This window comes from Monodelphis domestica, chromosome 5, assembly GCF_027887165.1.
Source record: "Monodelphis domestica isolate mMonDom1 chromosome 5, mMonDom1.pri, whole genome shotgun sequence".
NCBI classification, from domain to species: domain Eukaryota; kingdom Metazoa; phylum Chordata; class Mammalia; order Didelphimorphia; family Didelphidae; genus Monodelphis; species Monodelphis domestica.
In genome coordinates this window covers 28546848-28564385 of record NC_077231.1, presented here as the reverse complement: position 1 = coordinate 28564385, position 17538 = coordinate 28546848, and the positions used below count along the sequence as shown (strand labels likewise).

General features: G+C 36.4%; 1 protein-coding gene across 1 annotated transcript; it reads left to right on the top strand.

The window, feature by feature from the left end:
• Positions 1–10582: 10582 nt before the first annotated feature.
• Positions 10583–12482, top strand: LOC130454788 (olfactory receptor 6C2-like). The gene has a single exon (XM_056800987.1). The coding sequence runs from the start codon at positions 11281–11283 to the stop codon at positions 12343–12345; it is 1065 nt and encodes a 354-aa protein (XP_056656965.1). The 5' UTR covers positions 10583–11280; the 3' UTR covers positions 12346–12482.
• The last annotated feature ends 5056 nt before the right edge of the window (positions 12483–17538 follow it).

Below are 17538 nucleotides of genomic sequence, written 5' to 3'. Positions count from 1 at the left end.
TAGAACACCCTTTTTTCTAATCACAAAAAAAACAACTCCCTGGAATGTAATTGCCAAATTCCAGAGCTTTCAAGATGAGGAGAAAATTCTACAAGAAGCCAAAAAGTAAATTTAGATACCAAGGAGCACCAATCAGGATCACATAAGACCTGGAAGTTTCCACACTAAAAGGCCACAAGACCTGGAACATGATATTCAGAAAGGCAAGAGAACTGGGTCTTCAACCAAGAATCAGCTACCCATCAAAACTGACTCTATACTTCCAGGGGAAAGTATGGGCATTCAACAAAAGAGACTTCCCAATATTTGTAAAGAAAAGACCAGAATTCAGTGGAAAGTTTGACATCCAAACACAAAGAGCAAGAGAAACATGAAAAGGTAAATATGAAAGAAAGGGAAAAGGAGAAAAGTATTTTTTTCCTTTTATTCATACTCTCTTCCATAAGGTCCACAATTAGATCAAATTATATATACTAACAGATGGGGGAATCTTATGTGTAATTTTTAAAATATATATGCATTAATAGAGTAATCAGAAGAATCACTCATAGGGAAAGACCAAGGCGTTAACATGATTTGGAGGAAAAAAAAACAAAAAACAAAAAGAAAGAAAAAGGGAGGGGGGAATCAAAGCTGGTACTAAGATATACTTGAAGAAATAGAAATAAAATAATCAGAACAATTTTTTTCACACAAAGATACACACGGGAAGGGGAGGGGAGGAATTCTCTTATAAGAAGGAGAGGAAAAGTGTGCTAATTGGTATTACTTAAAACTTACTCTCAGTGAAATCAATTCTGAGAGGGAAGAGCATCTAGATCCATTGGGATCTTGAATTCTATCATGTCCAACAGGGTAAGTAAGAAAGGGAAACTAAGGGGGTATTTGGGGAGAGGGAACATAAAAAGGGAGGGAAAGAGAGGGGGGAGGGGAAGGGAACAAAAAGGAAGGGGCCAGAAAGGGAAGCATAACAAGAGAGGGTACTAGGGGGACTTATTTAAAGTAAACCACTGGTTTAAAATTTTATAGCAAAAGAAGATAGGTCAGAATAAGGGGAGGATATAAAAATGCTGGGGAATTTACAAATGACAATCATAACATTGAACGTGAATGGGATGAACTTGCCCATAAAATGTAAACAAATAGCAGAATGGATTAGAATCCAAAACCCTATCATATGTTGTCTTCAGGAAATACACATGAGGTGGGTAGATACTCAAAATGACAGAATTAAAGGTTGGAGTAAGACTTATTGGGCCTCACTTGACAAAAGAAGGCAGGAGTAGCAATTATGATATCTGACAAATCTAAAACAAAAATAGACCTGATTAAAAGAGATAGGGAAGGTAAATATATCCTGATAAAAGGTAGTATAGGCAACCAGGAAATATCACCAATCAACATGTATGCACCAAATGGTATAGCACCCAAATTCCTAATGGAGAAACTAGGAGAATTGAAGGAGGAAATAGATAGTAAAACTATACTACTGGTAGTAACTATCAAATTTATATAAATCAAATCAAAAATGAATAAAAGAGAGAAAAAAGAGGTTAATGAAATCTTAGAAAAATTAGAGGTGATAGATATATGGAGAAAAATAAATAGGGACAAAAAGGAATACACCTTCTTTTCAGCAGCACATGGCATGTTCACAAAGACTGACCATACACTAGGTCATAAAAACATGCCATACTAATGCAGAAAAGCAGAAATAATTAATTCAACCTTTTAAGATCATAAGGCAATAAAAATAATGATCCGTAAGGGTACATGGAGAGCAAAATCAAAAATCAATTGGAAATTAAATAATATGATGCTCCAAAATGGTTAGAGAACAAATCACAGAAGCAATTAATAATTTCATTGAGTAAAATGACAATGGTGAGACATCCTTTCAAACTTTATGGGATGCAGTCAAAGCAGTACTCAGAGGAAAATTCAAAACACTGAGTGCATATATTAACAAATTTGGGAGGGCAGAGATCAATGAATTGGACATTCAAATCAAAAAACTTGAAAGTGAACAAATTAAACCCCCCCAGAAGAAAACCAAATTAGAACTCCTAAAAATTAAGGGAGAAATTAATAAAATTGAAAGTGATAGAACTATAAACTAATAAATAAGATGAGGAGCTGGTACTTTGAAAAAAAACAAACAAAATAGACAAAGTGTCAATCTAATTTAAAAAAGGGGAAAAGAAAAGCAAATTAACAGTATCATAGATGAAAAGGGGGACCTTACCTCCAATGAAGAGTAAATTAAGGCAATAATTAAAAACTTCTTTGCTCAACTATATGGAAATAAATATAAAAATTTAGGTGATATGGATGAATATTTAGAAAAATATTAATTGCCTAGACTAATAGAAGAAGAAATAGGATTCATAAATGATCCCATATCAGAAAAAGAAATCCAAAAGGCCATCAAAGAACTCCCTAAGAAAAAATCCCCATGGCCTGATGGATTCACAAATGAATTCTATCAAACATTCAAAGAACAGCTAATCCAAACTATTTGACATAATAAGTAAAGATGGAGTCCTACCAAATTCCTTTCATGACACAAACATGGTGCTGATTCCAAAGCCAGACAGGTCAAAAATGGAGAAAGAAAACTATAGACCAATCTCCCTAATGAACATAGATGCAAAAATCTTAAACAGGATACTAACAAAAAGACTTCAGCAAATGATCGGGAGGGTCATTTACTATGATCAAGTAGGATTCATACCAGGAATGCAAGGCTGGTTCAATATTAGGAAAATCATACGCATAATTGACAACATCAACAAGAAAACCAACATAAAACACATAATTATCTCAATAGATGCAGAAATAGCCTTTGACAAAATACAACACCCATTCCTATTGAAAACACTAAAAAGCATAGGAATAGAAGGGTCGTTCCTAAAAATAATAAACAATATCTATCTAAAACCATAATCTAACATCATCTTCAATGGGGATAAACTAGATGCATTCCCAATAAGATCAGGAGTGAAGCAAGGATGTCCATTATCACCTCTATTATTTAATATTGTACTAGAAACACTAGCAGTAGCAAGTAGAGAAGAAAAAGAAATTGAAGGCATTATAATAGGCAATGAGGAGACCATGTTATCACTCTTTGCGAATGATATGATGGTCTACTAAAAGAATCCTAGAGAATCAACAAAAAAGCTAGTCAAAATAATCAACAACTTTAGCAAAGTTGCAGGATACAAAATAAACCCGCATAACTCATCATCATTTCTATACATTTCCAACACATCTCAACAGCAAGAATTAGAAAGAGAAATCCCATTCAAAATCACCTTAGACAAAATTAAATACTTAGGAATCTATCTCCCGAGACAAACACAGGAACTATATGAACACAACTACAGAACACTATCCACACAACTAAAACTAGACATGAGCAATTGGAAAAACATTAACTGATCCTGGGTAGAATGAGCCAATATAATAAAAATGACCATCCTATCCACATTTATCTATCTATTTAATGTCATACCCATTAAACTTCTAAATATATTTTTTACTGAATTAGAGAAAACCATAACGAAGTTTATTTGGAAGAACAAAGGATCAAGGATATCCAGGGAAATAATGAAAAAAAAATATATATAAAGGAAGGTGGCCTTGAAGTCCCAGATCTCAAACTACACCATAAAGCAGTTGTTACCAAAACAATTTGCTACTGGCTAAGAGACAGAAAGGAGGATCAGTGGATTAGATTTGGAATAAATGACTTCAGCAGAACAGTCTATGATAAACCCAAAGATCCCAGTTTTTGAGACCAAAATCCATTTTTTGATAAAAACTGCTGGGAAAATTGGAAGTCAGTATGGGAGAGATTAGGTTTGGATCAACATCTCATACCCTACACCAAGATAAACTCAGAATAGGTGAATGACCTGAACATCAAGAAGGAAACTATAAGCTGATTAGGCTCACACAGAATAGTATACTTGTCAGACCTTGGGAAAGGAAAGACTTTAAAACCAAGCGCGAGCTAGAAAAAAATCATAAAATGTAAAATCAATAATTTTGATTACATCAAATTAAAAAAAATTTTTGTGCCAAAAAAACCAACGCAACCAAAATTAGAAGGGAAGCAACAAATTGGGAAACAATCTTCATTACAAAAATGTCTGACAAAGGTCTAATTACTCAAATTTATAAAGAGCTAAACCAGTTGTACAAAAAAATCAAGCCATTCTCCAATTGATAAATGGGCAAGGGATATGAATAGGCAGTTTTCAATTAAAGAAATCAAAACTATTAATAAGCACATGAAAAAGTGCTCTACATCTCTTATAATCAGAGAGATGCAAATCAAAACAACTCTGAGGTATCACCTCACACCTAGAAGATTGGCTAACATGACAGCAAAGGAAAGTACTGAATGCTGGAGGGGATGTGGCAAAGTCAGGACATTAATGAATTGCTGGTGGAGTTATGAATTGATCCAACCATTCTGGAGGGCAATTTGGATCTATGCCCAAAGGGTGCTAAAAGACTGTCTGCCCTTTGATCCAGTCAAAGCTGGATTTGTTGGGTTTGTACCACAAAGAGACAATAAGTAAAAAGACATGTACAAGAATATTTCTAGCTGCACTCTTTGTGGTAGCCAAAAATTGGAAAATGAGGGGATGCCCTTCCATTGGGGAATGGCTGAACAAATTATTGTATATGTTGGTGATGGAATACTATTGTGCTAAAAGGAATAATAAAGTGGAGGAATTCCATGGAGACTGAAATGACTTGCAGGAATTGATACAGAGTGAGAGGAGGAGAACCAGGAGAACATTGTACACAGAGACTGATACACTGTGGTACAATCGAATGTAATGGACTTCTCCATTAGTGCCAGTGCACTGTACCTGAACAACCTGCAGGGATCAAGGAGAAAAAAAAACACTACCCTCAAGCAGAGGACAAACGGTGGGAGTAAAAACACTGAGGAAAGGCAACAGCTTGACTAAAGGTATGGAGGGGAAGGGGATATGAGTGAGGAAAAACTCTGAATGAACACCCTAATGCAAAAACCAATAACATGGAAACAAGTTCAGATCGAGGACACATGTGATACCCAAGGGAATTACACATTGCCAATGGGAGGGGGGTGGTGGTGGAGGAGGAGGAAAGGAAAATGATCTTTGTTTCTAATGAATAATGTTTAAAAATAACCAAATAAAATAATGTTTAAAAAATAATAAACCAACTGGGAAAGAACCAAGGATTCCTTGACCATGTGTTGCCCACACATGACTTCCTTTGGAGTAACCACTCCATGCAAGGCCCATGCATTAATCCATCAGAGAATTTACATAGTTTAAGTTTTGTAGAATTACCATGAGTTGTTTCAAGGATTGAATGGAATGAAAACTGAAAGACAAGCATGTATTTGAAAGCTTTCTCTGAGCTTTTATTTCACTGCTTCAAGGTGAAATAATTACTCTTTGTAATTGATTATAATCCAACTTGTACTACATTGCTATAGAATTACATGATGTATCAAAAATCAAACATACGGGCAAGCTAAAGGGTAATGGATCAAGAAAGAGGAGAATAAAAAGGCAGGAGGATTCCCTAACTCAGGGAACATTAAGCCATTTCTGGCCATGTGTAAGAAGTCTGATATTTAAGGTATCTTTCGCCTGTGCCCTAGCATGGGACAGAGCAATGGAACAATTGCTGCCTGGAGGGAATAGCTGTTTTGCAGAAAGCTATGTTTAGTCTTTTCTCAGGCCAAGGGTCAAATTTCTTTGAAAGAATAGAAATTCTCAATGGTTTAGGGATGACTGACAAAACTATTCCAGACAAAAATTACAAATTAAGCATTCCAAATGCCAAGGAAGAAGAAAACTTTGTCTCCACTGCTGCAGATGAGAAATACAAAACTACTTTAATGAAACCAAAGCCCAACCAACTGGTAAATAGATAGGTCCTGAGCAGGAAGTGGGTGACCTCATTTTAAAATTGTGTCATTCTGTTTTCACAATGAATATCTTAATAAGTTCTGAAAGAGATCAAAATTCCAATTAACAAATGTCTATAAGAGACTGATAGAAACTAGTTTTTTGTTATCTGTTTGATAATATAGTGAAATAGACAGAAGGCTGCAGTATCCTTATCACTGAATATCTACTATGTATTAAGTCCAAGGTGTCCAAGGTGCTGGGGAGCATAAACAAAGAATTCCACTACAGAACACCTGCTCTCAAGAAGCTTTCAAATCTAGATGGACAGATAAGATGTGAATATTAAATAATAGGATGAGCTAACCATGATATGAAGTCTGGTGTGCAAGAAGTTTAAGTCCTGTTTTTTGAAGCTATATCAGTACAGAAAAATTACATCACTTCTCAGCAAGGTAAACAAATTACAACTGAGTTGTCAGTCTGCATCTGTGGATGGAATTCTGCTGGGAGTTCTCTTTAATTGATAAAACTACAGTTTTCCCACCCCCATTCCTGAAAGAAGCCAAGACATATGATTATGTAGTAGCAAAAGAATGATATTAAGAGGTTGAGAAGATGGAGACAAACATTAATGAAATTATTCATTCAACAGGAAATAAAAGGGCAGGAGGAGTTTACCAACAACTACTTCTCAGTCAAAGACCGAGGAAATGAATGACCAGAAAAAGAGGTGGGATTTTCTTGTAGTAATGTTTCCTCAGAGGGGAGAGAGAAGCTTTAAGGTAGGAAGATAGAGAAAGGATAGAAGTTTTAGATACCATGAGGGGGATGACGGAGTCGAATTAGAGATATGAGGTGGCAGGAATGAGTCTTTATTAATTATCAATGAGCCACAGCAAAGCTCTGATCAAAGGACCATTCCAAAGGCTTTTACCAGTCCAGAGATACAGATTCAATACCAGGTCAGAGAGATGATAGAGAAAGATCAAAGATGGAGCCTGGCCACTCCAGCAAGGACAGGCATCAGTGCAAGCTGGAAGGGAGGAAGAGCAGAAGAGAGAAAGGTGGAGCTGGCTGGGGCATATTTAATCTCTTTGATATGCAAATATACACAGTACACAGGGATGATCATCATTGGTTAATGACAAGGTATAGGTGTGGTTTCCCTTAACCAGGTGAGCACAAAGAAACCCATGTTCCCGCCTAACCTGGGGGAAGCTGGGGTCAAGGGTCAGAGGCTTTCCCAGCCATATGCAATACTGAGCATGCTCAAGCCTGAGCATGCTCTCTTCTAAGGCAATCTGTACATACCAACTGTTTCCCTTGCCCATAGCTAGGGGTGGACTGCTACATGTAGTGATATCAAAAGTTTATAGATGGACAGCCTGAATGTTGCACTGGTCCCCAAAAAATGTTAAAAAGGCATTGGAAAGCAATAAAATTCTTGCAGGATAAAAAGGTGTAGAGGAGACCCAGCATGTATTGGTGGAAGAAATGTACTATGAATGAGATTAAAGGTTGATCGAGATGAAGGTGTGACCTAATAGAAACAAACTTGGAGGAGAAAGAAAAAAGGAAGGGACCAGGTATGTCAGAATCTCTTGAGATATTTGTTGTCTGAGATTATTCTAACATCTGATCTGTCTCAGAGAACCCTCCATAGATTTTCCTGATTTAAGCATCAGAGTCATTCTTTAGGTGTTGTGGAGAGAAATAGGGAGATGCCAGGGGCCTATTCTATTGTAGGAGGCTCAGTGCCTGAACACTACGTCTGATGTCCTAATTGTATCTACCTATCCCTGTGGACATAGGCCCCATAGCTGTTTATTTAAATTTTTTTTTATTTAATGCAGATTATGTTAGCTTCATTAGTTATCTAAAACCTCACTCCCAAAGGAATCTATTATTTGTTCTCTCACTTAATTTCCCCAAACACCTTTAGTAAACTAAGTGAATAAAATAATTAGGTGGAAAAACCCACATTCTTGTCCAGAATGGTTAGACTTTTTCTTTGGAAATTTACAGAGACAAGTCTGTACATTCATTCTCATTTCCAGTATCCTAACTTCCTTTCAGCTCTAGCACAAGATTTCTGACTTTTGTCAACAGTTAGTTGAGAGACAAAAGAGTACCCAGCAGCACTAAGTCTTTGGAGATGAGAAGCAGTTACAAAGATGCTTGTGGGGGGTGATGTTCTAGGGACCAGATTTAGGCTGTCCTCTAAAATGTCCATAAAATTGAAATATTGAAGTAAACTGAGGAAAATAGCAGAGATAAGGCAATTCAATTTCCTTATTTATAGGAGAGGAAACTGAATCTAAAGGAGGTCAAGGTCCCAGAGACTGTGATCAATAACTGGAATTTTAAGTCTAGGTAGCTCCCTCAGAGCGCTATGCAAATTTATGGAGTCTCAACCCATAGGGTAACCATTCCATGACATAGATAACAGCTTCATAATGTTCCTGTCACCTGTCTGCACTGTTGTTCATCTTTGAGTCCTACCAAGGGCTATTGGGGTTATTCTGGCCACTGATTAACTCCATGAAGCACTATGAGAAAAGTAAGTATGAAAATAATTTTCACGTTATATTTTATCATCTTGTATCTGTGAAGATTCTGATTGCTTCCCTATTTCCCCCATATAAGAACATAGTGTTCAAACTAATCTACTTCAAGCATCAAAACTTGTAGAATATAAGAAAAATGAAAACAAACTTATGAAATTACTTTATTTCAGGGAGAAAGATAAGTTATAGGGGGTTTTTTTTTTGGTTTTTGTTTGTTTTTTTAAACCCTTACCTTCTATCTTGGAGTCAATACTGTGTATTGGCTCCAAGGCAGAAGAGTGGTAAGGGCTAGGCAATGGGGGTCAAGTGACTTGCCCAGGGTCACATAGCTGGGAAGTGGTTGAGGCCAGATTTGAACCCAGGACCTCCCATGTCTAGCCCTGGTTCTCAATCCACTGAGCTACCCAGCTGCCCCCTAAGTTATAGTTTCTAGTAAATAACAAGATATTTGGATTTTACATTCCCATAATAGTTGAGGCGGAGATAGGTTTAGAAAGTGGATTATGTGTGCCCTTCTGTGATCTATAGCATATTTGGAAAATCTCCCTTAGGATAGATATCATATACCAATGGTGCGAGAATCCCACAATTGAGGGGAAATTCCATTCATAACAAATTGATTTTCTTCAATTGATGTCCCTAACCTTTATTTTGTTTACTATTTCAATAATTTAAGCCTCAATTCAATTCTCTGGATTTTATGTTTTCAAAAGCATTAATCAGAGAGGGCATCCAAAGCTTTCACCAGACCTCAAAAGGTGTCCATGACACAAAAGTTTTAAGAACTCCTACTTAGAGATAAATTGCACAGCAAATGAACAGATGATGAAGTTTGGGTTTTGAAAACAAAACACTCATGTGACAATGCTATGGAAAGAGACATAGAAAACATATAGGGATATAAAGTATTGAGCCATTTACCAGTCAACATAAGAATTCCTATTGGAAATAACCACTATTAGCTACTCAAACCTTATTGCTAATTCACTTATCAAAAGATTAAAAGGTTTAGAGGTAGAAAGGACTTTGACAATCACCTAGAGATCACCCCATTTAAGAGACAAAGAAACTGAGTCTGTAAGATGATGTGACTTCCATAAAATAACATTATATTTTAAGGGGCAGAGAGTGGTTCAAAGTTTTCTTTGAGATCTCTTCAGACATAGAAGATCTCAGGAAGCAGGCCTCTTCAGAATCAGGATCAGGGTCCAAAATATTTTTCAGAAGAAATTGGGCAAAGGTTCACATTCAGAATGTTCTTGAAGTCTGGAAGACAAGGAGCAAAGGTCAGGGGCCTCTGTGACCAGAAGAGTTGGAAGCATGGACAGCCGAGGGTGGTACAGGGAAAGGGAACCAGAAGGGCCTCAGAAACAGTCAGCATCTTCTACACAGTATTTCTCATAGCCAGCCCTGCTTGCCCTCTGAATTCAGATGTGCCTAACTCTTCCTTCAGGACATCTAGTAAAAGAAACTGGGGACAATAGTATGTATGGGAGAGCAGATGGATGAGCAAAGTCCTGGTGTGGGAAGAAGAAGATGGAATTTTAATCAGTAATGAATCTCAATTAAAATTAAAGTTAGTATGATTCACTTTTAAAGTTCAGAAAGTGTGTTCTTCCCTTCAGGCCTATGCGATATGTGTTGCAAGAATTAGAATCCTCTTTAAATATGAGAGGAAAGTAGGTCCTCAGCTATGGAGTGACTTCCTCATGGCCACAGAGCCAGTAAGTGTAAGAATGAGGACATGAAACGAAATTTCCTGAAGGCCCAGGTAGTGCAGTGGAAAAAGTGCCAGCTGTTAAGTCAGGAAGACCTGAGTTCAAATCTAATCTTAGCCACTTATTAGCTTTATGATCCTGAGGGAGCTATTTAATCTCTATCTGCTTCATTTTCCTCAATTGTAGAATGGGGAGAAAAATAGCACTTAGCTTCCAGGACTGTGAGATTCAAATGAGATAATAATGCCTGGCACATAGTAAAGGCTATGTAAATGCTAGCTCTTTTTTTTTTTTTTTTGCTCTCCAAGCTTTTAAAAAACAATTTTATGTGTTAACAAATTTCCACACATATTTTCCTAAGGTACATCATTTAACTTATCTCCATCCCTCCCTTTTTTTCCCCCTCCCAGTCCTGGCAGGGGATTTGATCTAGGTTATACACGTTTTATCATGTGAAATATAATTCAATATTATTCATTTTTGTGGGTAATCTTATAATACAAAACCCCCAAATCATAGACCCAAACAAAGCAATTGAAAAATCATATGCTTTCAACTGCATTCTAACTCCAACTTTTATTTTTCTAGAGGTGGATAGCATTATTGTCATAAGTGCCTCAGAATTGTCCTGGATCATTGCTTTGGCAACAATTGCTAAATGTATCTTAGTTGATCATTCCATCATATTTCAGTTACTGTGTACAATGTTTTCCTGATTCTGATTATTTCACTCTGCATCAGTCCATGAAGGTTATTCCCACACTTTCTGAAATCATCTGGTTTATCACTCCTTACAGCACAATAGCATTCCTCCATCATCTATACAACAATTTGTTCAGTCATTCCCCAATTGATAGGTATCCTTATAAAAGAGCTCTAGCTATTATTAGTATAACTTTTAGCTCTTCTCCTGAGATCCCATGTGCAGTGCTATATGCTGTGGCCGAGGAAAGAAGTGAAAGAAGGACTTTGTGTAAAGAAAGATAACAGAAGATTTTGACAAGAGATTGTATTTGGGAGGGAAAAAAATAATTCCCATGAAATCATAAAGTACAGGTAGAAACCATGGAAGGGTGGAAGTTCCTTGTTTCCCTTTTCCCACCCACTCATCACTTAATCTCATTGTCTTCTCAAATGCAGATTCTTTTTTCCCCTTTAATTTGCAGATCCATTAGAATTCATAAATCAGGAATGAGAAATCACACTGGGATAACATTGTTCTTCCTACGGGGACTAACAGATGATCCACAGCTAAAAGTTTTGCTTTTTATCTTTCTGTTTCTCAATTATATGCTCAGTATAATTGGAAACCTAACAATCATCGCTCTCACCTTGGTGGATCCCCATCTGAAAACTCCCATGTATTTTTTCCTCAGAAACTTCTCCTTCTTAGAAATCTCATTCACAACATCCTGCATTCCCAGATACCTCTACAGCATATCCACTGGGGATAATACCGTTTCATATAATGCCTGTGCTACACAACTATTTTCTGTAATCTTTCTTGGGGCAGCAGAGTTCTTTCTTCTAGCCACCATGTCCTATGATCGCTATGTGGCCATCTGCAAACCTCTACATTATACAACTATCATGAACAACAAAGTATGTAACCGGCTCCTGCTGAGTTCTTGGCTGTCTGGGCTGCTGATCATTCTCCCACCTCTTATCCTGGGCCTCCAATTAGAATTCTGTGACTCCAATGTTATTGACCATTTTACCTGTGATGCATTTCCTGTGTTAGAGATTTCATGCACAGACACAACATTCATAGAAAAAATAGCTTTGATTGATGCTATACTGACACTCATCATCACATTACTCTTTGTGATTTGGTCTTATGCCTCCATCGTCAGGACCATTCTGAGATTCCCTTCTGCCCAGCAAAGACAAAAGGCCTTTTCCACTTGTTCATCTCACATGATTGTTGTCTCCATTTCATATGGCAGTTGCATCTTCATGTATGTCAAATCTTCTGCAAATGAAATGGTAGCTTTGAACAAGGTAGTGTCAGTTCTCATGACCTCTGTTGCACCACTGATGAATCCTTTTATTTATACCCTGAGGAACAAACAAGTCATACAAGCTTTTAAGGACTTAGTTAAAAAGATTGCAATTCTCTTAAAACAGTAAAAGAGTACTGAGCTCCCGATGCCAAATGGTAAAAATAAGTGCTGTCCATAATTCTGCAAACCTTTATAATTTTTCTTACAAATCACTCTTTTCTAAAATCTACAAAATATTACCTTATCCTTGCTCATTTTGTCATATAGGGAGTACCTCCCTCTTTCTGTACTGATAAATGTATCCCCTCTTTATATGATGTTGAAATCTGTGGTTCTTTCTGCCCTCTCACTCACAGCTCCTTTAAGGCTCTACTGTTTAGTGTAGCCACTTCTTTAATCCACTGGCTCAAGCTCACCTATACTCTCAGACAGATGGAGGTGATTGATAAAGAGCTGAACATGGAATCAAGAAGTCTTAGACTCAAATTCTACTTCAGACATCTCCCAGTTCTGGGACTCTGGCAACTCACAGGATTATAGATCTAGAAGAGTAAAGAACTTTACATGTCATATATTACTCTCACATTTTGTAGATAAGTAAACAGACCAAGAATGATTAACTAACTTGCCTAAAATCATAAAGGGTTTTTTTAATCCCAAGGTCTTTTTATCCCAAAGTCAATCATCTTTCATGGTAGTTTATTTCCTCTTTCCAGCTCTGTAACCAAAAGGAAGTCAATTTTGCCATGACTAAAGGAAAAACTGTGTTCCGTTCACTACTCCTTTGATTTTCTCCTCCAAAAATATGTCATGTCTTTGTCTGTTAGAATATAAGCTATTTCAAGACAGAGAGTACTCTGGTTAGTATTTTTTTTTTTTGTATTTGTATCTCCACCTCTCAGCACAGTATTTGTTGCATAGTAGGTCCTTAACAATCATTGATTCTCAAAGTGAATGTAGGCTTTATATGGAGTAATACAGACTATAAAAGACTGATTGATATGGATCTCTCTTGCTAACAATACCAAATATATCTTATCTTCTGGAGTAACCTGAAAAATGAAGGAGATGGATGAACTGAATGAACTGTAATGTTTCTTCCACTTCTAAATCTATGATGCTACAAATTTGTCATTTTATGATTGTATCTGTAGGAATGTGGGATTTTCTGGAGAATGAGAGTCTACCCCTTTATACACCTTAAGTGCCTTTCCCTTACCTAGGAAAAATACAATGGACATAAGAGTTATCTTTCCTCTATGTTGACATAGTTGTATTTTCTGTGTTAAATTTTCTATGGGATAAAATAAAGGCTCTTTTTGCTTGTTTGTTCTTGCATGATGGAACTGAAAGCTCTTAATGTTTTCTGTAGAGGCCAAGACAAGAGACCTATTCTGAGGTGGCCAGTAGGAAGGAAACCTTGGAAAGAAGAGTAGAAATGCAGTTCATTAAGAGCCATATGAAAATAATTTTCTACTTAATAAATAATGCAATAAATGTAATTTGTATGATGAAGTTTCATGTCACAACTAGGAAATTGCCAAAGAACACAAAAGTAGCGTGGAGAGAACTTTGTGAAGATAGGTACACTTATATGGCATATTGATAGAAATGCAAAATTATTCAATGCCTCAAAATCTAAACTTCTTGACCTTAGAGACATAGATACCTCTGTTATATTTATACATATATGCTGAGGACATCAAAGGCATCTATTATAAGAGTTTTTTATTGTTTAGGGGTTTCCTGGTTCCACAAAGCCCCTTTAGTGATAAGTGATAAGCCTCTTATCATTTATATATTGCAGCATAGACATAGGTTATAATTTCAATGGTTTCTTTTCTATAGATATGCTATCAGACCCCCTACTAATCCTATCATCCTGACTCCTCCATTTAATAATTATAGAAAGTCAAAACCACTTAAACAAAGAATTCCTAGTAGGGGGGAAAAACATATCTTACCATATTAATCATCTTGCAACTCTCATTAATCATAGCCTTTACCTCATCAGAACTAATTATATTTTATATTCTATTTGAAGCTACATTAATTTCATCTCTCATTGTTATCACCCAGTGTGGTAACCAAAATGAAAGTTAAAACCAGACTCATCTTCTCATCCCCTAAATGATGTTTGCCAAATCAAATACAAAGCTTACAAATCTGATCAATCTGCCTAATTATTAAACAATAATGACAATACATAACAAACAAGGCTGGACTTGAAACTTAATATTAATACCTTTAATTCTATTTATTGCTTGTTCTTTTAGGATTACTACCATATTCCTTCACAGCAACCACACAATTATCTATAAATATTGTTTTATAGGTATTCCACTTTGAGGGAGGGAGAGTTATTATAGGTTTTCAAAATAAACTAAAAATATCATTAGCCCACTTTTTAATTGCAGGGTACTCCAACTCCCTTAATCCCAATACTTATTATTATTGAAACAATTAACGGAATCATTCAACCTTTAGCATTAGCAGTATGACTAATAGCCATCATCACTGCAGGACATCAACTAATTCACCTTACTGTATCTGCAACCCTAGCTCTTTCTTCAATTAGCATGACCCTTTCAACAATCACATTCTCACTCCCATTTCTTCTCAATATTCTTGAACTAGCCGTAGCTATGATTCAACCTTACATTTTCACACTTCTAGTAAACCTTTACCTACATGATAATTCTTAATGACCCACCAAACCCATGCATACCTTATAGTCAATCCAAGCCCATGATGTGGAAAGGAAACAAGACTGATAATTGGTGGTGGAAGGGCAATTGGGAGTGGCAGTTGGGTCTTGTGACTACCACTTCCTCCTTGTCAGGAGTGGCAGTTGGGTCTTGTGATTAGCATTTCCTTCCTGCCGGGGTTGGACTTCCTTTCTGGTGTTGGAGGAGCTCATTCATCTAAGTCTGGAGTGAAGTTCCTCTACTCTGTTTAGCCCAAAGGCACAGGTTTCTGAAGGTTAGAAATATTCTTGTTTGCTTTCTGTCTACTCCTAAGATTCTGAATTAGACAAAGCAAAAACAGATATAGAGTAGACGGGAGTAGGAGAAACCCACCACCGCCATGTGAGGCCTGGCCTCAGCTCCTATAGCTGAGAAAACTCCAACCTTATTTAGGGACATCCCTCACCCCGCTTTCCTGATACCTCTAAAATCCAAACTGGTTATTAAACTTTATCTTATTTGAATTTGCTGTCAGATAAGTGGACTGTCTTTTCTGTGCATAGAAGTAGTTGAATATCAGTTCATTCAAAGACAAACAGTCCTTATCAAACCCTTGCTGCTTCCTATTGGCAGGGGGCATCTCTCTCCCTTGCCTCACTGAGAAATATAATATCCCCCCTCTTCCCTCAACTCCTCCCTACCCTACAGCAAACCTCCCATTATCCCCCTGTTCTCTATAATCTTCCCATCTTTCCCAATAAATATTACAATGACCATTAAAAAGAGCACTCTCAGCACTACTTTTAACCTCAGGACTTATTATATGATTCCCTTTCAACTCCACATCACAACTAATTGTAGGATTAATCCCCATGCTTTTAACAGTATATCAAAGATGGCATGATATTGTTCTAGAAGGAACATTTCAAGGACATCACATACCCATAGTTCAAAAAGGATTACAGTATTTTAAAAGGGAATTTAAACTCACATTGTTTATTTTAACTTAATCAAAAAGAACTTGGATAGCACCCCCTTTCATCCTTAGTCAGACAATTGAAGATCCTTTAAAAAGAAACAGGAAGTGGAACCCAGAGGCACTGCCCAGGCAAATGAAGAAACTATTATTGGTTCCTGAGATGTAATAGACTAGCCCACAGTGAAAGAAAGTAGAAATCAAAGTGATAAGAAGTGATGTGGGAAAAGTGCTAAAAACTCAAAGTTCTCTGTTTCCTTTACACCACATTTTAATAAGGTCAAACTAAATAAGCTTTTGGGCCCATAACCCAAAAAATGTTGGTGTACATACTTCCCATACTAATGTCTCTATATGTAATAATAATTATCTCAGTTTACTAATATCATCATCAATTACACTAATAGCTGACTAAACACCTAAATAGGCTAGTAAATGAACACACTAGCTTGCTCATACACAATGCTTCCAGTGCTTTAATTCTATCTCTACCTCATATTTCTGATGAACAATTTTGTGTTGGGCTCTTGTCCTAAGGACCCTCCACATCAGGAACCCAAGGAGCTTATGGGAGAGAAATAAAATGTTACCCAGAATAAAGATTTGAAACAAGCATAAAAGAGGTGGTTTTATTTCTTCACATAATGGACAATATTAAGCAATAAAAAAATTATACAATGATTACAATCAGATGATAGTCTAGTATAAAAGCCTTATTGAGTCATTTATAACTGGACTTCTTAAATAAGTTACACTTCATTCCCCATAAGTAGAGTCTAATCAATGCCAAAAAAGGTTCTTCATTTTTCTTTGATCTTTCTGTAGATGATTTTTAATTTTGGCTGCTCTGTAATACCTTTATAATACAGCTGATATCCTACTTCTGGTATATTCAGGATGTTTTCTAAGGCTTTATTGCCCAGTAGTTGCTCTTAAAAAATGGAAAAGTCAAAGAGAAGAAATTAGGAGTCAGTATCTCAGATCTAAAAGGAGCCTTCAACATTAACCTCTTGAATTCTATCATTTTGCAGAAGAGAAAGCCTAGGACAAGTCTTTTGGAATGTTTTGCAGAAGGTTACATAAATAGCAGGAAAGTAGTGTCATTACGGTGACCTAAAATGTCTATTTTCCTAACTTTCTAGTTCTAAATTCTTTCACTGGAACTAAATCTGTTTTTTGCATTTACATTAAGAAAAAAAACTCAGAGTAACCTCTTTAAAAAGACTGCTCAGGCACGTCTCATGTAGAACCTAAGAATATGAACATTTAGATGTATCTTCTTCAAATTAATGCTTAAGAACAGGACTCACAGTTGCAATTTCTGAGCAATGGCATTTATACTCTGCCCTCCTCTAGTGGGGACAAGCTGTATCTCAGAATGTATGTGTAGCTAGGCCTCTAAAATATTTTGAAACATATAATAAATTATTTAATTACCTCTTGGTTTTTGTTTTCAGGTAGCCATACTTTTGCTCACTTATATTAATATGGATAATCGAAAAGATATGATGGTCTACTTAAAGAATCCTAGAGAATCAACAAAAAAGCTAGTCAAAATAATCAAAAACTTTAGCAAAGTTGCAGGATAAATAATAAACTCGCATAAGTCATCAGCATTTCTATATATTTCCAACACATGACAGCAGCAAGAATTAGA

Bases quoted from the DNA above. Each gene is read 5' to 3' on its own strand.
- LOC130454788 (XM_056800987.1), top strand. From the start codon at position 11,281: ATGGAAGGGTGGAAGTTCCTTGTTTCCCTTTTCCCACCCACTCATCAC.